Source organism: Festucalex cinctus, chromosome 1 (assembly GCF_051991245.1).
Source record: "Festucalex cinctus isolate MCC-2025b chromosome 1, RoL_Fcin_1.0, whole genome shotgun sequence".
Lineage (NCBI taxonomy): Eukaryota > Metazoa > Chordata > Actinopteri > Syngnathiformes > Syngnathidae > Festucalex > Festucalex cinctus.
The window spans coordinates 25,681,661-25,707,568 of record NC_135411.1 but is presented as its reverse complement, the minus strand read 5'-3'; the positions used below and the strand labels follow the sequence as shown (position 1 = coordinate 25,707,568).

At 41.7% G+C, this 25,908-nt stretch overlaps 1 protein-coding gene across 2 annotated transcripts in view; it reads left to right on the top strand.

Moving 5' to 3' along the window:
* Nucleotides 1-22,073, top strand: part of lig1 (ligase I, DNA, ATP-dependent) — a 45,816-nt gene extending 23,743 nt beyond the window's left edge. For both annotated transcript variants that reach the window (XM_077525736.1, XM_077525745.1), the window contains exons 16-26: nucleotides 530-645; nucleotides 5,235-5,330; nucleotides 10,571-10,681; nucleotides 13,130-13,201; nucleotides 14,911-15,055; nucleotides 15,132-15,214; nucleotides 16,540-16,692; nucleotides 17,126-17,179; nucleotides 19,084-19,227; nucleotides 20,019-20,111; nucleotides 21,876-22,073. In XM_077525736.1, coding sequence (XP_077381862.1) covers nucleotides 530-645; nucleotides 5,235-5,330; nucleotides 10,571-10,681; nucleotides 13,130-13,201; nucleotides 14,911-15,055; nucleotides 15,132-15,214; nucleotides 16,540-16,692; nucleotides 17,126-17,179; nucleotides 19,084-19,227; nucleotides 20,019-20,111; nucleotides 21,876-21,950 — 1,142 coding nt within the window. In that variant the 3' untranslated portion in view covers nucleotides 21,951-22,073. The remainder of the gene's footprint in view (nucleotides 1-529; nucleotides 646-5,234; nucleotides 5,331-10,570; nucleotides 10,682-13,129; nucleotides 13,202-14,910; nucleotides 15,056-15,131; nucleotides 15,215-16,539; nucleotides 16,693-17,125; nucleotides 17,180-19,083; nucleotides 19,228-20,018; nucleotides 20,112-21,875) is intronic.
* The last annotated feature ends 3,835 nt before the right edge of the window (nucleotides 22,074-25,908 follow it).

Below are 25,908 nucleotides of genomic sequence, written 5' to 3'. Positions count from 1 at the left end.
TAAAAAAAAATATACACAGGAAGGTAGCCAATTTTGTTTCAAATCATCCACTTTAGCAATTTTGACCATTTCAAGCGTCCATTCTCAAACCATACTCAAAACCAGTTTCATATAAGTCGGTAAAATTGAATAATTTCAATCATGAGTCGACCCACAAATCATCTTCGGAACAGATGCCTGAAAACACAGAAAGTCTGCCATTATATTTCAAAGCGGCCATTTTAATCATTTGGGCCACACTTCGGGATTCTTATATAGCCATACTCAAACCCAGTTTCACATGTTTTAAGTTTAGCTTAATAACAATATCTATCATGAGTAGGCCAACAAAAAAGTCTCAGGAACCCATGCCCAAAAAGACACAGGAAATCTGCCATTTTGTTTCAAAAGTGGCCATTTTAAGATTCTGCTCATTTCTATGAAGTCCATCAAAGATGAATTCTTATCGAGAGTGCATATGAACTCTTTCCTGTCCTTCTCATTTCCTCCTCCATCGCCTCCCTCCCCACCCTCTACCCCCGTGTGGCAGGCGTACCCCTGAGGCCCATGTTGGCACACCCCACTAAGGGAGTTGGGGAGGTGATGAAACGCTTCGACGAGGCGGCGTTCACCTGCGAGTATAAATACGACGGCGAGCGTGCGCAGGTGAGTTTCATTCGTGTGAGCGTGAAGTGGTCCGCATGCGCGCGCGCGCACACACATGCATGCGCACGCACACGCAGTGTTCATTGGAGTGGGATGTTCCTCTACTGCGCACCTATTCTTTCAAGATAAACATTAGCGCTGCTGTTCCCTTCGGCCTGCTGGCAGAAAAAGCGCGGAGCTTCTAAAGGGAGGATGATGAAGAGGAGTGTTTTTCTTTTGGTGTGTGTGTTGAAGAAAGAGGCGCGAGAGACACAGAAGAGGGGAAGAAGCAAACATGTAAGACACAGCAGGAGGCGTCCGCATAAAGAGACGCAGATTGTAATGCAAACCCATCCAGCTTGCAGCGTTAATTCCGGACAGTCATGCCTATAAAGAGCCTTTGAACTGGGCTCCTTCCAAATAAGGCGGCGGCTCAATGTCTTCTGCAGTTGTTATTTCACACAATGGCCAGCAGGGGAACTCATGATCCACCACATCTCCTGTTTCTCGCACTCTTGCACTCACTCACTTTGTGTCTAATGTGTGCGGTGAATAACAACAACAGTAGCCACCCATCAAATCAGTCAAGTGAGTGATTGTCTGCATATTTGGTGGGTTCATTCGTCAAAGTCCGCGCTCATTGATCAGCGCAGAAGGAGAAAAGGGCAGTAATTGAGACGCGGAGTCGACATCTGTAGCGTCGGTCAGTGTTGACGCGTCTGTCTCGAGGATTGATGTGCGCTATCAACGGATGATAGCTTTTAGCTCGCACAGGTGATCGTTTTTGCCAGTCCTGTAAGACATGGCCTGTAATGCCAATAATGCATGCATTTTTATGTATCACTTTTTGACCTATTCAAACATACTTCGAGGTTTTTTCTGTACCGCTTATTCCTCGCAAGGGTTGCGGGGGTGCTGGAGCCTATCCCAGCCGGCTTCGGGCAGTAGGCGGGGTACCCCCTGAACTGGTTGCCAGCCAATCGCAGGGCACGTTTTTAATTGTAAATAAGTTATATTTTTATTCATTTGTATTCATTATTTTAGCAATTTTAGTGAATACACAATTTTTTTAATTAAAAGTATAATTTTTAAACATTATTTGAATCTATCTGTTAATTTTATACATTGCTTTTAGTAGATGAATTGTTTTATTAAAAGTATTAATAGCAATATTTATATTTGTATCTATCTGTAGTGTTCAATACAATCAATTAAATTAATGCATTGTTTTTTTATTTAATAAAATTAAATACATGTTTTTAAATTGTTATAGTTTATTCATTTGAATTAATATATTAAAAATATATTCACAGTATATGTACTTACTGTTTATTGATTTAGTCACTTTAATTGATACATGAAAATATGAACAAATTAGAGCGTAATGTATTATAAAATGCAATATACAGTGGACCCTTGCGTACTTGTGGTTCGGCAACTGTGGATTTAAAAAAAAATATTTTTCAGATATTTATTTTGATTTTGGGAAAATGCTTATGGTGGTATGTCCCGGTTTCCAGATATTTGGGTGTTTATTTTTTTTCTTTCTTTCTCAATGGATTATTCTTGCCTCAATTATTCATGAAAACTATCTCCGCGATTAAAAGGTGTCCACTGTTAATCCAAATTTAAATACAATTTATTAAATCTATACTGTTGTACTCCATTTTAGTGCACCCCTACATGTATTCAGTTCATCACTGTAATACATTACGCAATTTAGTTTTTTTATGTAATAATTATATGTATTCTTTAAGGGTGTCACGATTTCGATTTTTTATCGAAATCGATCGAAATTACGTCACGATTTCGAGCATCGAAATAGAAGAGAGGACACACGATTCGATGCCCCCCCCCCGCGCCCGCCGCCACCGCCGCCACCGCCACCGCCACCTCCCAGGAAAGCAAATGAGACGCAGCCATTCAGCTACTAGCTAACGGCACTTGTTAGCTGACTTCTCCTGCAGTCATGATGGCAAGCGCGGACAGACACAGCAATGGTGCTTCAAGCCGCTCCCGCTTCTCTCGTCACCAGTTTGGAAACATTTTGCGTTCCCGGTGAGTTATGTCGACAACGTTCACGTTGTCGATAAAAAGACCACAGTTGCAAGATATGCTATGTGCGCGTACTGTACTCGGCCACGGTGTTACGCCCGGCTCGCCAAGGGGAAGGGAAGTAACACAATAACAGAAAATATAGAGTAGATAAACACGGGTCGACTTTAACATCTGAGTAGTTTTAATTGAAATTTCAGGCAGGGGTTTGACAAGGGAGTGAAAGTGGAAGGTGAACAAATAATAACCGCATTTGACAGAACTGACAGAACGGAGGAGAAACAACAATAACCAATAGGGGTATAATACACGGATACACAATAGCGTCGCGCTGGCACAGTCGTCCAATCGGAGTGTCGCGCTGGCACAGTCGTCCAATCGGAGTGTCGCGCTGGCACAGTCGTCCAATCGGAGTGTCGCGCTGGCACAGTCCTCCAATCAGAGTGTCGCGCTGGCGCATTCAAACTGAAGTACCATTATACGGGCACCAGCCGACACAAACACACACATACATACTAGGGGAGCGGAGCCGGCGGCGGGCCCGAGCCGCCAGCCGTAACAACGGGAAACACGACAAACATGACGGGGCATTTACGCAGGCATCACAAAGATTTAGATTTATCAAATTCAACTAGAAGTGGGAAAACAACGGTCCAACCAACTATTTCATCCTCATTTACAGTGAAACTTCCACACACTTCAGCTCGCGCGAAACGCCAGATCCATAGGTCTATTTATAGCAGCAGACCTGCAGCCTTGGAAAACGCTGGATTCAAACATTTAATTAGTGTACTTGAACCACGCTACAGTATGCCCAGCAACTGTAAATGTTGGGATATAGTTTGTTCAGGCTGTATTTGTTCCATGACTTTGGATACAATATATTTTTTGTTGTTGTTGCACATTGCACATTATTTTAAGAGGAACGCACAGCACACTGTTGTAACCAAAAACAGTCAATAGATGGCAGGCACCCACTGTGACTTTTTGTTTTTGTTTTTTTATTTTTTATTTTACACTTCAGTAAGAACAAGACGGTTAACTTTATATTGTAAATAAATTCTTTGAATTTGATCATTCCTGCCTAATGTCAATTATCATATATTACATAAATTTACACAAAAATAATATGGAAATTGCATCACCTATATGTAGCCGATCTTTTGAAATAAGATTTACTGTACAATGAATAGAACCAATGATCATAGACTAGCCTTAGCCTACAGAAGCATATGCCTCTGTGTTATAAAGTGGGGGAGCGGAAAAAAAAAAAAAAAAAAAAAAAATCGAATCGTGACCCCAAAATCGAAATTTAAATCGAATCGTGGAGTTGGCGAATCGTGACACCCCTAGTATTCTTTATTATCCGTATGAATTTGTTTCATGAATAGATAATGTATTAGCAGGTTGAAAAGACAGCAAGTTTTAGCTAATGATCACAGAGGGGGTTGTGATTGGACGAAATGTCACATCCCAATTGCATAGTTATCTCTCACGGTACAGTTTGCAGTATTTGTATTCACTGGAGCGACCACTACTCACAACAATGGCACAGCAGTAGCTGTGTCTTTTGTGTTGACTTTTTATATAGTGCACACAGCAGCTCCAGATTGTTTCTACTTGCACGCCTCTTGAGCAGATCAGCCGCCGCTACGGATGCCAGCATGTGGCCAAACAAAAAAACGTCAAATCTCGCAGCAATTAGGCTCCTCTCCCGGCACACGAGAGCGAGGGAAAACAGACGGCCCAAAGCCGGCAAATGAGCTGAAGCGTCTTTTGGACGAGACAAGTTTAAATGTCTGGAATGTTTGAGGCACTTTGCATCGCCGGCAGCATCTGTTGCGACGGCGACTTTGTCTGCCGTCGTCGTTTTGTTCCAGAGCTAAGCGGCAGTTTGACGTCTTGGGCGCATTTGTTTTTCGAGCAGCGTGTAAGCAAATCGCCATCTGAGTGATAATGTCGACAAATGAAATGTGTGGGTGTGAATTTTGGAGAGATCTAATTCAGTTATGTAGCACATCACCAGAAAATATTTACTGAATATTAACCTGTGTCTTGGAAGTTATGTTTAGGTCTGAATTTAATTGCTATCATAACGTAGCCTTTCAGTCATGGGAATGTGTTGGCATCCCTTCAAACTTTGACGCAAGTTCATTCGCTGCCACAGCTGACACACATTAATAAGCACATTTATTCAAGAGATGCCCGATGGAACAGCTAGCCAACGTTACACTCTCATTTGCTGACACCCACATCACTCACCAGATCATTTTAATAACCAGCCAGTAATTTTTGATATATTTCTATAGCGCTTGGGTTAGCAGGCAGAGAAATTGCAAACTTTTAACCACTTTATCAGTTCATGTTGATCTTCATCCGTATTTTGGCTGATAATGTGCTTCGGAGGTTGTTTTATGTGACTAATTATTTAAGCCTTGGTTTGAAATGTCTGCATCCTGGTCATTTAATTGAAGTAGCCTGGAAAAATGTTCCATTTTAACCACTTAATTAAGTCATTGTTGATCTTAATCCATGATTTATTTTTTGCCCGGCAGATTCACATCCTGGAGAGCGGCGAGGTTCGGATATTCAGCCGGAACCAGGAGGACAACACCAGCAAGTACCCTGACATCATCTCTCGCATCCCCAAGGTAAAACGCTATCAAAATGTTAGCAATGTGCTAACATTAGGCAGCTGGTGAGACATGGCTCCATTCATGTGGCACCCGTTCACTATGTTGTGATATTTACACTTGGGGGGCTGACCGATATGGATTATTTTTTATTTTTTATTTTTTGGGGCTGATACTGTTATTTGGCAGAATAAAATTCCGATAACTGATTACCGTAATTGTCCAATTAGTTAAAAAGTATATGCAACGATGTCTTTTGATCCCTTAACGCTTACAATAATAAATATTTGAGTTGCAGGCGGAACATCTGACTGTTTTACAATCGTCCTTTTGTATTACGACAGAGAACAATTTGGCAAACGGTTATCGCTTCCTTGATTAGTATTATCTTTTTTTTTTTTCTTTTTTTTTTTTAATTGCGCCATCGTTGCAGCCCTTAAGTAAATTGAGTTACACTAAGTGGAGGTACCACAATAATTAGCTGCCACCAAAAACTCTCCTTCGTCCAACTGTCGGCCGTTTCGCTGAGTCCATCGCTGCCATTTTGTTTTGGAAGTAGAAAGTCATTTAAGCTGACAATTGCAAGGCGATCCGCTGGACCAGCTCAGAGAGTCGGCCTGAGGTTAACCGAGAGTGAGCGCTCGCTTCCTTCGCGCCCGCTGAGCTTGTTTTTTTTTCACCCCCTCCCGTCTAGTGGAGAGCTGCAATTAAATAGCAAATGAGGCTACATGGGTTTATTAGAGCCCTTCTCATTCACGCTCGTTGGCGCGCGGCTGTTATTGAAATGTCAGTCGTATATCTGCGGGCCCGGGCTTTAATTGCGTTAAAATATTTAATTGAGTTACTCGCATGGTTGCGTCGCTCAGCAGAGGTTGTTTGTTTGCTGTGCCGCGTAGTTGCCCTCATTCACAGCGCGGCTAAGCTACGCCAAGTAACGTCGAGGTCTGCTTCCTGTTGAGATTGAGGGTTTGGATGGGGCGCCAATGAGGCATTGCTGTTTTTTTTTTTTTTTTTTTTTTGACAAATCAGGCTTACAGATGTGTGAAAAAATATGGGAGATTGTTGTCACATGTAGAACACACAATTACTGTGGTTCTTTTCAGTTGTGTGCCTCCTGAACAAGTTTTCTTGTTGTCATCTTTGGATCAAAGTCTAATTCTTGGCCAGAAAGTCTGACTATAACCAAAATGTATTACATCAAAAAGCAATATTTGCTTTTGGGAATATAGAAGAACTGTATAAAGTTTGTTTATTTAAAAAAAAAAAAAAAAAAGCCTCATTTTAGAAACATTGTCCTGTCACTGGTGAGCTATTTTTAGAATAGAGTCGTGGGCTGCACATGTTGTACTTGGGGCTGACTAGTACCCACAGGTACCTTTAAAAAAAAAATGCAATTGATTGGAGCAAAAAGGCATCTGTGTTTGCAGGATCTCGTCTTGCTCTCGAGACGGGGAAAAAAAGAAGAAGTTAATTCAAGGCAATCAACTTCAAACAGGAAAATCATTGACTTAACTCAGCAAGCAGCATATTGTGCCCTGCTCAGATGTCCTTTCAAAAAAGAAAAGACGAGCTCATTACTGGTGACAGCCAGCATTATGAATTTTTAAAACGATGGCGAACTGGTAATCAGCTTGTGCTTTGTTGAACCCTTTATACACAATTTGCGCTTCCGATGAACACACTTTAGTTGTGGGAAATTAACGGCTGAGTCTCTTTTTTTTTTTTTCTTTCTTTTTTTTTTTCTTTTTTTTTTTTGCATGAAAACAAGGACAAAATTCAGATGAAAAAAATAATTGAAAACCAAATGATAAGAGTACAAAAAATCAAAATAAATGTAGCACACTTGAATAAGCACCTCGTAAGTGCTTCAAATATTCTTTAATGGCAATCAAAAATGCATTTGCCAAATAAACATGACACCGTTTTTTACAGACGACTTGACTGACTTTGTCGACGACAAGCCCTGCTCGACAAAGTGCATATTGGCGTGGTCGTACAGCCTTGCAGCACTTTCTTTCATCCTCCACACCTGGTACGGTGTCACTCCTATCTCGTCTCTTTGTGACTTTTTAATGAAACTTCTTCCTCTCACCCGTGTCTTGCCTCTCATCCTTCTTGTGGGGGAGTGGGAGAGGGGCTTTGATACGTTCTTTTTTCTTTCTTGGCTTCTCGCCTCTGGTACCTTCACTCTCACACATTGCTTCTATTCCCTTTTTTGACCGTCTTCTCACTTTTTTGTGTTTCTGGGCCGTCGGCGTCTCTTTATCGCCTTTGCGCAGCTTCTTCTTTTTCGCTTTCGGCGCACCCCGACTCTTTCACCACCGGATGTTTGACTTTTTTCTGGTCCGTCTCCCCGTTTGTTTTTATCAACACCCCTCCTCTCAGTCTGCCGACCCTTCACTTAACTCCGACAGTGTTGAATGCCTTGCGAGTGATTGACTGTTTTTGTCCCTCGTTCTGTTTACGGAGTGGAAAAAAATCGTCAGCCAGTCAATCACGGGGAAACGCCTCGGAATTAGCATGGGGTTGTCACGGCGACGCGGCCGCACAATGGATGTCGGGAGTCAGGCCGCTAGCGAGGAGACGGCGCTTTGCATTTCAATGAGGCAAAAGTGGCGCGGTGTTCATATAGATGCATTAGCCGCTCGTTAGGGACGACTCTGACTTAAAAAGTAGCCGATCACAAGCGCTTACGTCTGATGTGCCATGATGAGACGGGTGTCAAAGTACTCGGCGGACTGACGCTGTGTTGTGCAGCCCCTCGATAGCGCAGTATCATCAACTCCCGCCGATCGTTGGTCACTATAAATCTGTAGCTATAGAGCAGGGGTCTCCAACTGGCAGACTGTGGTCCAGATCCGGACCCCAAGACCCTCTCATCCGGACCTCCAAGAATATGTACTGGTGGGGAAATATATTTGGTTTTACTGATCGCCGATTTTTGAATAGCGCGAGGGCAGCTATGCCTGAACTGGGGTCTTTTGACAGAGTTGGGGTCCGGTAGGCACTCTTCTTTACAATGAAATAATTGAAAATGTTGTGGTAGCTCACATGGGGGAACGCACTGGTTTCCTTTGACCCAAGCCGATGGTGAAAGTCCATACATATTCTTGGATCTTGCCCTCCAACCAACTCCAGCTTTCGGAGATAGCGGCTCAGAACGGCTGGTTTCAATGACTCACAGTATTCTACTTTCCTACAAGGCATGTTTTTTTGCTACATTTGTCATATTTTCCCACCATTTAAACAAAACGCTAACCGAAGACAATGCTCTTTACGTTTATTGTTTGCCCTCCAGGAGGGTAAGTGGCAGCTAAGCATTCTGGGTAAAGTGACATCAGCTAGAAGGATCTATTGAGTTGGCTGCGGATGAATTATCAACTGATGTGACAATCCTCCTTTTGGTGTATGTCCGATTCTATCACGAGGAGACTAAATAAAACATTTATAGAGGACATTTTTGCTATCACAGCTTTGAAAATGCGTACGAGAGGAGACAACATATATTTGGCCATAAGAAAATGCTGAAAGAGAAAGGAAATAATGTGAAAATTGTTTGATCCATAACGAGTGATGAGGACCCTTCCTTGAAAGATTTAACAATTGAATGTTTGAACAAAAAAATAAATGAATGAAAGAGATATTCGAACGATAGATTTAAAAAAGTTGAATTATTTAAGAAAGGAAAGTTTTTGTCAATTCATTGACATGTTTACAATTTAATAAAAGAGCAGAAAATGAAATTATTGCGGTTGGGTGTTTTTCATGTCCGGACCCCGGTCACTTGGGCTGATCGGGTTAGTGGACTTCTTGCCAATTTAATTGGGGACTCCTTCTATAGAGACATATATGTGTTTTGTTTTGTTTTTCACCGTTTTTTTCATGCTCTGCTTTTGCAAAACATCAAAGAATTGAGACTGTTGTTCTAACGGAAATCTTTAGTGAAAGGTGCGTATTTAAAAACACACATTTGCTTCAAGCTTTTTTTTTTTATATGCCACTGACTCAATTGACGGTTGAGGTTTACTGTAACAGCATCTGACACATAATAAAAAGAAAGGGCAAAAGACAGTTTCAGCACCAAAATGTTCAACCAAGCCATATCATTTGAATTTCCTCTAACAAAGGTTTGTTAGCTTAATGCTAACATAAATTGTGAAACTATGGACAGACTAGCAGAAATTAGCAATGTTGTTATCTGGTAACTACATTACGATAGCAAATTCTTCTCGTGTGGCGAGTGACTTGTGAGATGTTTTTCAAACATCAACACAACCAGACTTCAGAGTAGAAGAAAAATCACAATTGACACACAGGATAATCAATGTGGTTCATTTTTATGTATGTATTTATTTATTTATTTATTTTCTTTGAAAGATATGATAATTGGGCTTTTGCTGATTTGGATTGGGAAGTTGGAAAATGCTTAATTTCGGCTGAACTGTTGACCATACTCAACATCGTAAATATTGAGCAGGCTTAATATTTATAATTGCCAGCCTTGTTATGTAGATATTGTTATGTACCTCGCTGAGAGTGATTGTGAGACAGCAATCCAACTTGAGTTAACTGTGACAAAAATCCCAACTTCTTGTAAGTATTGCTAGAAGTTGTTTTCCATTGTAATTAGTGGTGGGACTCAGATTAAAACACAAAAATCGAATTCATTAGAAGCTTTGTAATAAATCACGTATTCAACAAATAGACACTTACGTCATTAAAGATCTGTTTAAGCCCTGCAGGGGTTGGTCGCACGCTTTCAACCTTTTGCAGACCATCAAAACAGAGTTGACGGTTTTGGCTCAAGGTTTTGTTTCTGGCGTCTATCAACTAAGAATGCTAATGCTAAAAACCATGCAATGTATCACACCTTGTAAATGTCTCATATACAGAATACATAAAAGACAAACATGATAAATTGAATATTAAGATGTATGTGTTGCTTTTGTGTAATGGGTTATGTGTGTGCATTGTTTAATATTTTATGAGTTTGTGGTTTGTGCATGTGTTGTGTGTTCGTGTTTGTGTGTTACAAAAGTGTGTTTGTGTGCGTACATTGTGCACAGTGTTTATGTATATTGTGTATTTTGTTTGCACATATCATGTGTTTATGGGTTCAAACAGATGTAACTCCATTTTTACTCTCTTAAAAAAAAATAAAAAAATAAAAATTATAGGGTAGTGCCTCTGTTTGTATTCAAAAATGAATAAAGATATAAACCTGTGCTTTTATCTTTCTTTCCTGTGTCCCTCTGCAGGTGAAGAAAGACTCAGTAGTCTCCTGCGTGCTGGACTCAGAGGCGGTGGCGTGGGACCGCGAGAAGAAACAAATCCAGCCTTTCCAGGTCCTCACCACACGCAAGAGGAAGGTAGGTATAAGAGGAGGGTGAAAATGTTCTTACAAGGGAGAAGAAGACCTCTCGTATTGCTGACGTCAATCAAACTCAGCTACCATGAGTGTAACCCTAAATGACATAGGAATTAAACAATTAATTGAACAGGACGTGTCCCAAAATCAACATGAAGTGACCCAAAATCAACAGGAAGTGACATGGATGTGCTCCATAAATAAACAGGAAGTGCCCCAAATTGAACTGGAAGTTCCCCTGAACTGCCCCAAAATCAACAGGAAGTGACATGGATGTGCCCCTAAATAAACAGGAAATGCCCCAAATTGAACAGGAAGTTCCCCTGAACTGCCCCAAAATCAACAGGAAGTGACATGGATGTGCCCCATAAATAAACAGGAAATGCCCCAAATTGAACAGGAAGTGACCCAAAATCAACAGTAAGTGACATGGATGAGCCCCATAAATAAACACGAAGTGCCCCAAATTGAAAAGGAAGTGAACCCGAACTGCCCCAAAATTATCAGTAATTGTCCCAAATTTAAGCAGGAAGTGACTTGGAAATGCCCCGTAAATAAAAAGGAAGTGCTCCAAATTGAACAGGAAGTGACCTCTAACTGGCCCAAATTCAACAGGAAGTGTCCCAATCTGAACAAGGAAGTGACCCTGGAGTGCCCCAAAATCAACATGAAGTGGCCCAAAATTAATTGGCCAAAACAATAGGTGCACCCCAGATTCTTGTCTGTAGGTATCAATGTGGCTTTCCTTCTTCTTTTTTTTTCTTTTTTTTTCTCTCCTGAGAGGCTTTCGACTCTTCAAGGGTCAGGCACAGTCATTAAACTCACCATTTGACATTTACTGTTCACACAAAAGATAAATATTATGCAATACAGGGAAGTCAACTACAGGGTCTATTAGCAGCTGCATCAGGAGAGAAGCAAAAAAACATACTTTCGCTTTTGATGGTGCACAAAGGTGCAATTAAGGGCCACCAACAAAACATCAGATGAAGAAAAAAAAAATCCCACTATGACTCAACAACACCAAGATTCTACGGTGGTGCCCAAGTAATACTTTCATGGCTTTGTACTAAACACGGAGGATTTGTTCTAAAAAAAAATTGCGAATGCCGAATCATGAATATGCATTGTGTTACATTGTTATACACTACAATGCGATTTTCTTTCATACGAATGCGTAACAATTTTTTTTTTGTGTGGTGGGGGTGAGAATGAATTAATGGCATATTGGTATCGTATGTAAGATAAAAATAAAAGAATAGAAATAACACAAACATGGATCATGACACACATACCTGATCATTTATACATTTGAAAAGTAGTCGGACAATAAAGAACAAGAAAGGGTGGCGGCGGAGGACCGCCTGATGGAGTGAGAGGATCCAGTAGCAAGAGGAGTGGAAGATTGATAAGGAGGCGTCAAATGGATGGAGGAGACGGAGGGGTGAAGATGAGATGGCGGTGGGAGAGGCTTTGTGTGATTGCAAATGTCAGCTGAGTTTTTTTTCACTTTTGATCAGAATAATGGCGCTCGCGCGGCGCACAAATCACATGACGGCGGCGGAGGAAGCATCCTCCCTCTCCTCTTGTTCCCCGCCGCTGACATGGGCGCAAATGAAGAAAAGGGCAGGAAGGATGAGGAGCCGGCGCTAATGGAAGAACGTCAAGATGAACGTTGCGGTTGTGCTTTTATTCTCAGGGACGCCTCAACCTCCCCCGTAGACTCCCCATTACTTGGAATGACATCCGTATGCACAAATGCAGTCACGTCCTTGACATGCAGATGGCGCTGTTGTCGTTGCCAGCCAAGTCAGAATGAGACGTGAGAACAGTGTCGTGTGCATTCCAGGCCTGTAGTTGGCGATGTCTTTGGTTACGTTTATGCTTGGGCCTTATTCACATGTGTATGTTATAGGCTAGTAACTCTGGTAAACCACTGGCTGGCAAGCAAAAAAGTCCCAACCTATGCTCATATCTTATAAAAGTTACAAGGTAAAAATAAATAAGTGTGGAGAGTCTACTTGGCATTGTGTGACATCAAAATGTGTTCATGCGTGTGCACTTTCCCTGGGGGAGGTGCGAAAAATGTTCCACACTTTTCTGTGGAATCATTCAACGCCGTTAATGAGGAGAAAATATCAGTTATGAGGCACTTTTTATAATGCGCTGGAGTCTTTTGAGCACATCTGACGTGACGATGTGTGTGTGCGTGTTTGTCGGTGCGAATGTTTAATTATTAAACGCGAGGCTGTGAAAAGGTATTAACTTGAAGGGAATAAATTGAAAATGAATGGAAAGCGTTCTTTTGGAGTCCCAAGGTTGTACAATTTAGTTAGTGAATAAGACGAGCGTCGCGAGCTGTTTGCATGCCTTTTTGTTGCGGGAAACAAAAATTAATCATGTCTGTGTGTCTGTCCCCGTGTCTGTGTGCGCGCGTCTCTTCCCGCAGGACGTGGATGCAGCCGACATCAAAGTTCAAGTGTGCGTCTACGCCTTTGATCTCCTCTACCTCAATGGAGAGGTAATCATTACATGACGGCTTTCAGTCATATATCACATTTGCATGGTATATAGTAGGGATGGGCGACTACCGATGCCAGGTATCTTATTGGGCCGATACCGGGCCTTATTTTAAGGTATCGAAACAAGAAACTGCAAGAATAGAAAATTGCCATTATTTTCATGCAAGGAAAAATGAAAATGCTGTTTTGGGAGAAATAGGTATTTCTTTAAAATTGTCAAATTGTTTTTTTTTATGGGGGGATTTTATGTATCAACATTACTAGTGGTATCGGTATAATTAACGACTAGTTGATTACTCATGCTGGTATTGGTCTGAAAAAGAATGGTATTGAACATTCCTAGTACATAGCAATGATGAGTTAGCATTTAGCATGTTAGCATTAACATGTTAAGCTGATTAGCCAGGGTAACATCCAAATAACAGTTGAAAATATGCTAACATTGCACAAGCTGAGCCCTGATTGGTAATTAGCTCAGCCCTGAGCAACTGTGATGTCATTTTCAGTTTTCGCTCAATAGCAAGTGGCAAAATGGCTGCCCCCTGAGATGAATAAAAACAGGTGGATTTTGCTGCTTAATTCATATTCCACAACAACAACATTAATCCGAATACCGTGTTTAGATGAGTGGGGTACAACAGAGAATAGAATTATTGTAACAAATTTGTTTTTGGGTTGACGTCTTCTTTGAGTTGTAATTTGTTTTTAAAACAAATAGACGCCAACATTTGTTTCCCTTTGACTGAAAATTAATATCAGCTAAAATATTCATTACCGGCTTCCTTCATCTACTAATAAACACTGAAAAAACACATTATGGGCATGTAAGTGTGCGTGTGGTTGCGCAGCTGTTTGGTTGTGTGTGCTTGGTTTTGTGTTCTTCTTATTTGTATTGTTTGTATTTACATGTATTTCCTCCTCTTGTATGGGTGTGCTGTGTATGATTTTTTTTGCGTTTCCATATTTGTGTGTTTTGTGAGCCTGTCACAGTGTTGTTGTCCCTGAATGCCAATGACGACGCTGCCGGGCGCCGTAAGCAGATAATGACGCTCGCGCTCATTGTAATTCCAACACAACGTGTGCTTGTGTGGGAATGAGATCGTGTCACATAACCTGTGTGTTGTTTGTGTACAATTGTGCGTCCCTCCAAATAAGACACAATAGGCCAGCAGATTCCCCAAAGTTGTTGCCGGCAAAATGCAAATCAGCACAATTGTGTGTCCCCAAACCCCCCCAAGTGGACCGAAACAAATTAGCTAATTAAAACAGTGACGCCTAATTTGTGCCATTACGTGGCCTAACACAGCTATAACGTGTCTGACGCTACATTATTTAGTCGGCGTTATTCCGCTCTTGCTTTATTTGCATGCTGCAGTGGCTCCTCCTTTATAAAGCGTATGCTATTCAGCTTATTTATTCAACTTGCTTAATGCGTCTCTGGCCCTTTACAAGCGGAGATAACATGTTCCGAAAACAAATACTGGCTTTTCTCAATTCGTGGCCTCGAGAGACACTTTAACGCAAAGTTTTCAGAAAACTGGCCAATCACAGTGGTCGAATTAGTTCTGCACGCGTGTGTGTGTGTGTGGTTGTCTGCTAGGTGGGGGGTGGTCGGGGTCAGCTACTTTCATGTTTCATCCTTGTCAGTGCAAGCAAAGTTGAAAGGAAACAATTTTGTTCTTTTGTAATGGTGTGTGCGTGCGTGCAGTCTCTGGTGCGGCAGCCGCTGTCTCGGCGTCGGGAGCTACTGCGACAATCCTTTGCCGAAGTGGAGGGAGAGTTTTTATTCGCCCGATACATCGACTCGGACAACACGGACACCATCGCGGAGTTCCTGGAGCAGTCTGTGCGAGGTGTGTGTGTCAGTTTACGTCATGCCTCATACAGCCTGACAACTGCGTGTGTTTGTGTGTGCATGCGTGGGTCCAGACTCGTGCGAAGGCCTGATGGTGAAAACTTTGGAGAAGGACGCCACCTATGAAATCGCCAAGCGCTCCCATAACTGGCTCAAGGTGAGCGCACCCTCTATTTGACGAGGTTTAACGGTCCAGAATGTGACGGGTTTTATATTTGACCAATCATAGCCAACCGGTGGAAGCCGGTTTTTGCTTCTTTCCCTTTAAAAAGTAGTAGCAAAGTTCTGCTTGAGTCGCATATAGCCACAAAATTCAATAGCCATGTCTACGTCGATGAGATACACAAAAAGACTGAAGCAACTTACCGCATATCCAAAAACAAAGTCAGCCATTTTGTTGCAGAAACACAGTTTTCCTGTGATTTTTGCTTCTTTTCAGTAGTGTATAATAGAGTATGCCTATGAGAATAAATCGATTATCGGATTGACAAATTTGGTCACAGTTCACCGGGAAGTCTTTGAGGTTTTGGTGATGTGGAAAGTCAGCCATTTTCTTCAAAATATTTTATTTTTTGCCATTTCCAATAATTTCGCTTGGGAAGTTAGCCAATTATTACCGGATTCTAAATCCGTATAGTGGTCAGATTGGCGACAGTAAGTTGCAAAGCTTTTGACATTTCAACAACAAAAAATGGGTCAAACCACATTTTCCTTCAAAATGGCAATTTTCTGATGGATTTGCCATTGTTATCCCCATTTGGTTGATATCATCGGAAATTGGGGCTGAATATGTGATTTTCAGTTAATCCGTATTGGCTGAAAAATATTTTTCTGAATTTCTGCAGCCACAAATAACATATTTTAGTTCTTTACTAGGGACGATACTAACGATAATGGCAATATTGTGATATCGCAATATTAAAACTGCCACAATATAGTTGTCGACATGTTCACGATATTTAAAAGGAACACATTATTAAAAAAGTCAAGTTGATTTCCATTTGGGCAGTTCTAGCACCCTCTGGTGGCTAGTTTTGTAGTGCAATTTAATTTTCATTAGGGATGTTTTGGCCCTTCTATGTTTAAAATCTATACTAATTGTCAGATGAAGGGAAACGTAATATGCCTGCGAACTCGGTCAATATGTGGAGGAGCTCAATGTTTGCGTGCATTAACATGTAAGCGCCTCAATATTTTTTATTAGAAATTGTAGGTGGTTTATATGCATTGCTGTTATGTACAAAAGCACAATATTGTGTTTTTATATAGTCTTTTTTTTATTTTTTTTTATTTTTTTATTTGTATTTTTTTATATTGTATCGTATCGTACGCTTCATATCGTGATAATATCGTATCGTGATGTTTGGATATCGTTACATCCCTTAAATTACTCTAGTGGAGCCATACATAAGGTGCAAACACTCAACAAATATTTGTGTCCAAGGAATTTCTTTTTCATGATGCGTCCCCCTCGTCCCACAGTTGAAAAAGGACTACCTGGAGGGAGTCGGGGACACGGTGGACCTGTGCGTTATCGGCGCTTACCTGGGTAAAGGCAAGCGGACGGGCACGTACGGCGGCTTCCTGCTGGCTTGCTACGACGAAGACAACGAGGAGTTCCAGTCGGTCTGCAAGGTATGGGACTGCGTCAGATGCAGGAGTTTTTTTTATTTTTTTTATTTTTTATTTTTATTTTTTTTTAACGTTATGTTTCTTTGGCTAGGTGTTTGTATGTGCACGCCTTTGAACTATCACTTGTGTGTGGTTGTGAAGTGTGTAAACAAGGACCGTGCAAGCGTAGGTTTCCTCCTGTCTCCGTCCTCCAAAAAAAAACTTTAATCCCTGCTTTTTACCGCCCTAACTTTTATGTCTTTATCCATGGCAAAAGGATTTGTGAGTGCTATGCTGCCAGCAAAACACAAACACACACTTTTGCACACAATACACATTGATACCAGCCAAACTGGAGATTTCCTCCGAGTGTTCCAGTCATAGTAATGCTACATTATTGATGTTTTTTTATGAGTTGTACTCCATAAACGTGACTTCTTGCTTGCCTCTCATCCAGATCGGGACCGGCTTCAAGGACGAAGACTTGGAGCAACACCATAAGTTCTTGAAGGTAACGCGCAAGAGTCCAGCATTCGGTTTGGTTCACAAAGGGGGCAGTATGGGGGGGGTGCTTTTTGCTTTGGCATAAACTAGAATTGATTTAATGATTTTAAAACGCATTGGATCGCCTCACACCTCATATTTATCGTTGAAGAGTTTAAGCAAGTAACAAAGTTTGAAAAACACCGCTTCCAACATATTGATGGTGCACAATCACACTGATTGGGAGAAAAACAGTCCCCCCCCCATCCTCACCCGGCTCGATCGGATCCCGCCGCGCCGCTCCGTAATCAAGCGCTCCTTGTGAGCATGATGGATGGCGGATTAAGGAAAGCTGATGGGAGCCCGCCTGCAACGTGATTGGCCGCGTTCGCACATCAGCGACGGGTCGACTGCGCGTGTAATGTGGACATATGGCGCTTATATCACAATACTGTAACTTATTATAAAATGTATTATTTATTATACAGTAAATTAAGTCATAAAAAACACATGAAATAATAATTTTGCATATATATGTTGTTGTTTTTTTTATTTTGTTGCATGCGCTTGATCATCCCCCAGCTTTTGGGATCCAAATTTAGCTCACCATGAGAAATTTATGGGGAAAAAAATCATCAGACGTTCAAAACAGCCTCATGAATCTGTCCAAAAAAGGAATTCATCCATTTTGTGTCAAAGGGAACATGTGACTGATTCCTCATGACTGATATTCCAACACTTTAAAAAAAAAAAAAAAAGAATTTTCTGATTAAAAATACACATATTAATAATATTTGTGTATACCTAAATGATTTTCTAGAATTGTTTTATTAAGTCATTAATAGTTGTGTCTTTTAATAGGTAACATGAAATAAAGACAATATTTTATAGGCTCTGTAATTTGTCTCACTAGTGCCCCTAGAAATAAATAAAAAAATAAAATAAAAATTACTGACCGGCACAAAATGTAATTGCCACATATGCTGAAAAGCCTTAAAAAAAAAAAAAAAAAAAAGCTTCAAGAAGCTATGCCTGAAAACGAAAAGCAAGTTAGTTATTTTGCAGGGAAGTGGAAATCACTTCAGTTCGCTAACTGCTTATGTATTTTATTTCAAATATCAAGTTTAAATAAATACATAAGTTATTATTTAGAGTTGTTTTTTTTTTTTGTGAAGTTGTCCATACTTAATAACCTTAAATATAATGATTGTTTTAGAGGATAAACAATTGGCTCACTTGTGTCCCTTGGAAATTTAGAAAGTTTCACCATTAGTTCCAAAATTTAATAGCTACATCGGAAATGGTAACACGTATAAAAATGTCTAAGGAACCTGTGCCTGAAAACAAACAGGAAGTCAGCTATTTTGTGTCAAAGTGGAATATATTTGACATTTGTATTTCCTTAGCAAGCCTTTTGTAGGAATAATTGTAAATAATAAGTTATACATTTGCTGCAATGAAGAACTGCTTCTGCTTGCAATGAAGAATGCTTTGCTCTGTTCCCACTCACATTCACATAACCTGGCTATTTGAAGATGACTCAAAAAGCTGAAGAACCACAACATCTAACGCAGCAGAATGGTTCGAGACTGAGGTCGCCTGTGTTCTGTTAAGAAATGATTGCATACTTGACCACACGTACTCGGCAATCTTCCACTCATATGCACAACACAGACAAACAAGTACACTGTGTTCCAACTATATGCCTTGCATATGCATTTTTAGGGTTGGAACACCCATGTAACTAGGGGCGTGGGAAGGGAGTAGAAAACCAAATAAATAGAAAGGATGAGGAGAGGAATCTTCAGAGAGTGCAGGAGTGAATTGTATCAGTCAGTTCCTCTCCTCTCTTCTCGCGAGCCCTGAACTGTCTTCTCTCTCTCTCTTTTTTTTTTTTTTTTTTTTTTTTTTTTATAAATTGTTTTCCACCAGGAACACATCCTGCCAAAGGCCCGCCCCTATTACCGTGTGGACCAATCGGCCGAGCCCGACGTGTGGCTGGATGCTGTGCAGGTTTGGGAAGTGAAGTGTGCCGACCTGTCACTGTCACCCGTGTACAAGGCCGCCATGGGAATGGTCAGTTCACGACACGTTGACACATTTCTTCACCGTCCTCGCCCTCCCTCCACATTCTTTTTCTTCGTCTTCACCCTCATTTTTTCATCTTTATTCTTCTCCTCGCTCCTCCTCCTCATTCCTTCTCATCCTTCATCATTACTCCTTCCTTAACTCATTCACTCCCAGCCATTTTCACAGAAGCAGTCCCGTTCGCTCCCGGCTGTTTTACTGGATTTTGACTGATTTTGCAAGGCCCACAGAATATTGTGTTCTATTGCTAGTATAAAAGCATGGAACCTATCAAAAGAAAGATTAAAGTCTCTTCTTCCATCAGGAAAAGAAAGTATGTTTCTATCTGGTTCCATTTTGCAGCAATTAGCATTAGATGAGAGCTAAGTTTCATCAGTTTTCACAAATCCATTCAAAATTGTAAGTAATTTAGCTTTTTTTCTACATGGCCCTGGTTGATCTCCTTTGCTCTGCTGCCACCTGCTGGCCGTTTGTGTAATAACTACCATTTCTGCAACCGTTCTTTGCAGTTGAGAGGCTGCATCAAAGCCTTCTGTATGCTCTAGCATAAAAAAACAAAAAAAACATATAAATACGTCTTTGGGACACTTAGAACATTAAAAAACGTATTTGCACGTTATTGGGAGCAAATGAGTTAATATTCTCTCATTTCTTAATTTTTATTCCTTTTGCTGCCGCCTCTTCTTCCTTCCAACTTAGTCCTCCTCCCTTGTTCCTCATCCGCCTCTTCTTCCTCGTTTCACCGCCCAGTGATCTTATTCCCACTGCATGTTCTTCAGGTGGACCCAGAGAAAGGAATCTCGCTGCGTTTTCCTCGCTTCCTTCGCATCCGGGACGACAAAAAACCAGAGGACGCCACCAGCGGATCTCAGGTGAGCCGCGTAACGACGGGTCGCCTTTGAAAATACGACAACCTCTCTTTGCGGCGTTTGTTTGTGGCCTCCCCCAAAGATCCGACCTGTTAAGTTTCTTTCAACTTCAAGGTTGAATGCAAGTACAAGGGCGAGGCTGCTTTACTACAGGCTGTATAACAGCAGCTTTACTGCTGCCGTCTGCCTAATAAAGTGCACCAGAGGCACAGAATAATGTACAGCACCCTCACATATATTCATTGATAAAGTGTGTACTAGACACACCGTATAATGTACAACATGCTTACTCGTATATTCATTAATAAAAATAAAAGTGTACCAGAATCAAATTAATGTATAGCACATGTATTCAGTGGGTGTGTTTCTCCGCCAAGCCTGTAGGGGGAGCTTCTACACCTCGCTGATATTAATGAGCAGTGATTACAAAGGATAGATTTAGATCGATAAACAATTTAAGTTTTTAAAGACATTTGGAATAATCATCTGCTTGTGGTGGAGGAAAATTGATTGCAGACTGTCCCTGAAGGCATCACGAGACTTGATTATGAGATGAACAAATGGATAGATTTGAAACAATCACTTGTGAGGATAACGGCTTTCAGACATTCCCTGAAGGCATCACAACTTGATATGGATGGATGCATAGAAAATCAACTTTGAAACACCTTTTGAATAATCATGTGGTATTTCTGCCGGAAGGCATCTTGAGGATGGATGGATGGATGGATGAAAGAAAGAAAGAAAGAGAGAAAAATTCAACAGGACATTTGGAACAATCAATCAGCTCCTGTGAGGGAAACCTGTAACTTCAGATGGTCCCTGAAGGCATCTTTAGCACCAAATGTAGATAGAGGATGTATGGATGGATTGATTTATTTCAGATTGTATCTGAACGCTTGACTAGAGATGGAGTGATTTTTTTAAAATTTTTTTAATTTTTATTTTTTTTATTTTTATTTTTAAATAGACAATTCTTTGATTTCATGCCATCACTCAAGGCCACAGCAGGCTTCATTAGGATAGATAGGCAATTCCATCTGAGGCATTTGGAGCGATCACTCAGTCGTGTGAGGAGAGCTGTGAATTCAGGCTGGTCCTGAAGGCAACGATACACCTGACACAGATGGATGGTGATTTAATGGAAAAATTTGGACAATTACTCACTTGTTTTGTGAAGAATACTGTTTTTTCAGACTGTCATTGAAGGCAACGTGAGACTTGATTGGAGGAGCGATAAGTCAATTTAGGTAAACACTTAAGCATTTTTGTAGCAATCACACAGTTGTGAGTGCATCTGTGTTTTCAGTTGGTCCTTGAAGGCAACACTTGATAGGAACAGGATGCGGTATAAATTATAAGCATATAAAGACGTTTGGAACAACCTCTTGGTAGTCTGCGCAAGACAAACAATCACTGATTTGGGATTTCACAATGAATGCAACACTTGATTTGGTTAGTGGAGCAGAGCAGTAATTTTACCTTTTTTTTTTTTTTTTTTTTTTTAAAGCAATAATATGAGTTCAGATTGTCACTGAAGGCAACAGTAGACTTAATTAGGACGGATTGAGTAACAGATAGACAAAGCATTTAATGACATTTTTTAAAATCCCTGGGTTGTTTTGTGACAACCGCTATGATTCTGCATTTTCCCTGAAGGCAACACCAGACTTGATTAGCTTTTCTTTCAGTGTTTATGTTTTATGTCAGGAAGAACGTTATTGATTTTGAAGGATATTGGATTTATCCTCCTCTTCCTCCCTCAAGATCGCCGACCTATACAAGAAGCAGCAGCAGATCCAGAACCAGGGAGACAAAGCCGACACGGAGGACTACTATTGACCTGATCACTATGTGAATAATGATCATCAGTTTTTGGTATCATTGATATCAGCCTGAATGTAAATACATGTATTTTTAACAACTTGAATGGAAATAAAAGCTCCTGGCTGTCACACATCCTGACTTGTGCGTGCAAGCATGCATGCATATGTGTGAGTTTATTTAATTGAGAGAGGCAGGAACGCAGTGTGTATAAATTGTGTGTTAGTCCGAGCGTATGTATTAGTGTGTGAGAGAAAGGGAGATGGGCTGTTTGAGAGAGTGAGTGAGTGTGTTGTGTTGTCTGTGTGGGGGTTGAGTGAGTGAGAGTGAGAGTGAGAGATTTGAGAGATCATACCCGTGAGAGTGAGGGATGCAGTGTGTTAGTCCAAGTGTGTGAGAGACTGTATTACTAAGAGATGGTATATATGTGCGAGTGTGTTACTGCGAGAGTGTCTAAAGTCTATCTTAGTCCTGTTTATGTGAGAGTCTGTTGGTACAAGCGTTGTGCGAGAGGGAGGGACACAGTTTGTGTGTGTTCTAGTCTACTGTTTGTCCAAGTGTGAGAGAGCGAGAGGAAGGGAGGCCTTCCCATGAGTGTGTGAGAGTCTGTTGGTCCAAAATAGTGAGAGAGATTGACACAGTGAATGTGTGTCTGGTTTTGCGTGTGTGTGTGTGTGTGTGTGTGTGTGTGTGTGTGTTGGTACCTTGTGTTGTGAGAGGATATGTGTATGTAAAAGTCTTGTGTGTAAATGTATGGTGCAAGAGAGACTACTTGTATGTGCGCATATGTGTGAGAATAAGTGGGAGTCTTTGTTGTGCTCCATGCTTGCGAGTCTGTATTGTGTGTTAGTCCATTTGTGTGCATCAGTGTGCGTGTGAGTGAATTTCCAAAATGTCCTCCTCCTCCCCATCGTCGCTGTTGTTGCTGCTGAATGGAAATCAAGCAGGCAGCAGAGCAGAAAATATTGAAAATGCAAATATGGAATGAGGTGTGCTCCAAGTCTGTTGTTATCGGAATGCGCTGCACAGCGGCCTCAACTGTTCCAGAGCGGCGCAGGGTGCTCAAAGTTGGTCTGGGAAGTGTGTCGCAACGGGAAGGTACCCACTTACATGAGAGCAATCGTGGCATGCCGGAAACAAGACATTAAAAGTTCGAATAATGAAATGATGATTTTGATGAGTTTACTCACAATTTTTAATGAACACAGATGAACCTGGATACAATTTGTTTTAAATTTAGTAGAAAAATCTGAGCAAACTGTCATCTGACATCTGGATTTTGGCCTGTTTTACTGCCACTTCTCCTCCTTGAATTGAATTCAAGGTGTGTAAGTCCCACTTGGATGCGTTGGTCAGAAGACCAGCTGGTCAGCTTGCATCAGTTCAGCTCAGGTCTTCCTAGAAGCGCGTCTGTCCTCTGTTCTCCACTTCCTGTAGGTGGACGTCGTCCCAAGACTTTTGTCCGTCATGGTGTCTGTGTCTTCCCCTCCCAATGGCCTCTTTGTCCACTGTGCTAACAAAGGCTTTGTTCTCCTCCGCCTCCTCGTCCTTCCATCTGTCCATCCCTCCTCATCCCTGGTAACAAAGGCTTTGTTCTCCTCCTCCTCATCCGTCCATCCCTCCTCATCCCTCCATCTTGGCGCTGGCTGTGACATCGCTGCCATTCCAACCCATGAGGGAGAGCGGGAGGCACACACGCCGCCATTGTCCCGAGCCGAAGCTCTCGGAATATCAATAGTGTTTTTCTTCATGGCGTTGGCCACTAACCTTTAGGATCTCATTATGTCAAGGACTTTATTTTTTTACTGTAGGGGCTCCTCCTCCCCCAATGAAATCCATTCTTTACACATTAAAAAAAAAAAAGACGATAGCCCAAGGGCGTCAATTTGAGGGCAGCTGCCAGTTAGTAATTGGTCTGCCACATACCTTAATAACCCTGCATCAAAAGGTGGTGAGAAAAGTCAAAATGTTGAAAGAGGATGTTCTCAGAGGGGAGTGGCCTCTGAACTGGAACAAGGCACAGAGATGGACTTTCATGGGTTAAGCAGCTGTGAACTTTGTTGTTCAGGTCCTTGTGAGAGAACAGCAAGTTTTATGCAGGATGGATGCAGAGTGGGCAACTTTCACCACATAGTTCGGCGCCGTACAATGTTAGTTAAACCAGCATGGGAGTCCATTTCACGAAATGAAACGCCACAGGTGGATGTCTACGGGGAGTTGGTTCTTCCTTAAAACCTGTCCCCAGTCTGTCATTTGTAGAATCTATCAGTCTCACTTTGATCCTTGCGACCTTACCACCTCTCAGAGCAGGAGCCGAGGTGTGGGGTGGGGAGTTTCTCTCCCCCAAATCCCGATGTCAGGGTCTAAGGCAGGGCAAGAGAAAATTGCACACTAAAGTACAAGTATTTACAATAAATGAAAGTAACTGGTAAATTACAAAAACAATAGGAAACGAGTAGACCACTTCGAACACACTTGTTGTTGTGACTTTTGCCTTTTTCCAACGTTCAATAATTACACTTCATGAAACCAAATTCTTTTTCATACAATGAAATGGGATCCAAGGTGTTCTTGGCTCGTCTTGGATCAAAGTCTACATTGTATCATGATGTCAGTGTCACCGAGGGAACAATGAGGCCTTCGTTCTGCATGTGATGCAGCTTCTGTAGCACTGGCAGCAAATTCTGTAGCCCCCTCCACAGTCCCCCTCATACCCCTACAGACCACCACCAATCTGCCACATTTTTTGTCTCCATTTTAACCAGCGAGGTGGCAGATGGTCCGTTTGGTTGTGCGGTGACGTCGGCGGACTCTATTAGGAGAGGCGGTGATTTGTCACCAGTGGACAAAATGTCTACCGCCAGCCCCCCCCAGGACCTCTAAGCATGAAAGAGGTGCCAGGATGAGCATGATGATCAAGACCTCTTCGTCTTCCTTGACCCCCACCGTCATCACTCATGTGTCCCTCAGGTGTTTGCATCATGACTAATGACTGCTACTAACCTTTTAGTCTGAACGCTACTCCTTCCAAACGATCGTGTGCAGCTATGGGAAATTTTAACAAAAAGTGCATCCAATCAATGCAATTTGTGCTCTTACTTGTTTAAGCAGTGCTCCACATGGTGTCATCGTTCAAGACTCATGACTCAGCAGGTTAGAAAAGAAGGAAACATCAGGTGACCAAGGTGGTGGTGTCGATTGGTCCAGAGTGGTGGTTAGTGATCTTGGCTAGGGTTGGTCTACTTACTAGACCAGCTCAGACCACCCTGGAGGACTCAAGCCCAAAGTGGCTCACAATAAACCATCTTGGACCACCCTAAAACAGGCGCACACCATGCAACACTCTGACCTCTGGTATTCTCATCAGTAAACGATGTTTTGACGCACATATATACATATATTTTTTTAATTGAACCACAAACCATATGGTGCGATTGCCAGGGAAGAAGCAGCGTGCCCTGGATGTTGTAGCTACAGTATATCACAATAATACAAAGTGAGGAAACTGGTGAGAAATAAAGGAGAAAACGGGGATATTTTAGTGGTTGTTGGCTCCATTAGTACATACATTTAGTGTATATGTTTTGGGACCCTTGAACAAGATGTCAGACGTGCTCTTTCCTCTGCCCATGTTGTCCTTCATTTGTCTCTATTCCTGTTGTCCTAGCCTCAACTTTCTGGGCTGGCGGCGGCGGCGACACGTTCCGGCGTGGGGGCACTCAATGCGCATCTTTGTGCGTCTCAGCGGAGCAGGAGAAAGCACCATTGAGGGCCTGGGCCCGGGCCCCGTCCCCCTCGCGCTCCATTGTGTCAGCAGGAATCTGGCGGGAGGGACTGTAAAGACTTTACGGCCTTTGTTCTGACTTCTGAGCGGACTGGACCGCTGTGACCCAGACCTAAATGCCCTACCGCCACACTTAGCGCCCATAAAAATACCAACAGAACTCTGCTCAATTGAGCTACTGAGAACTAGAGT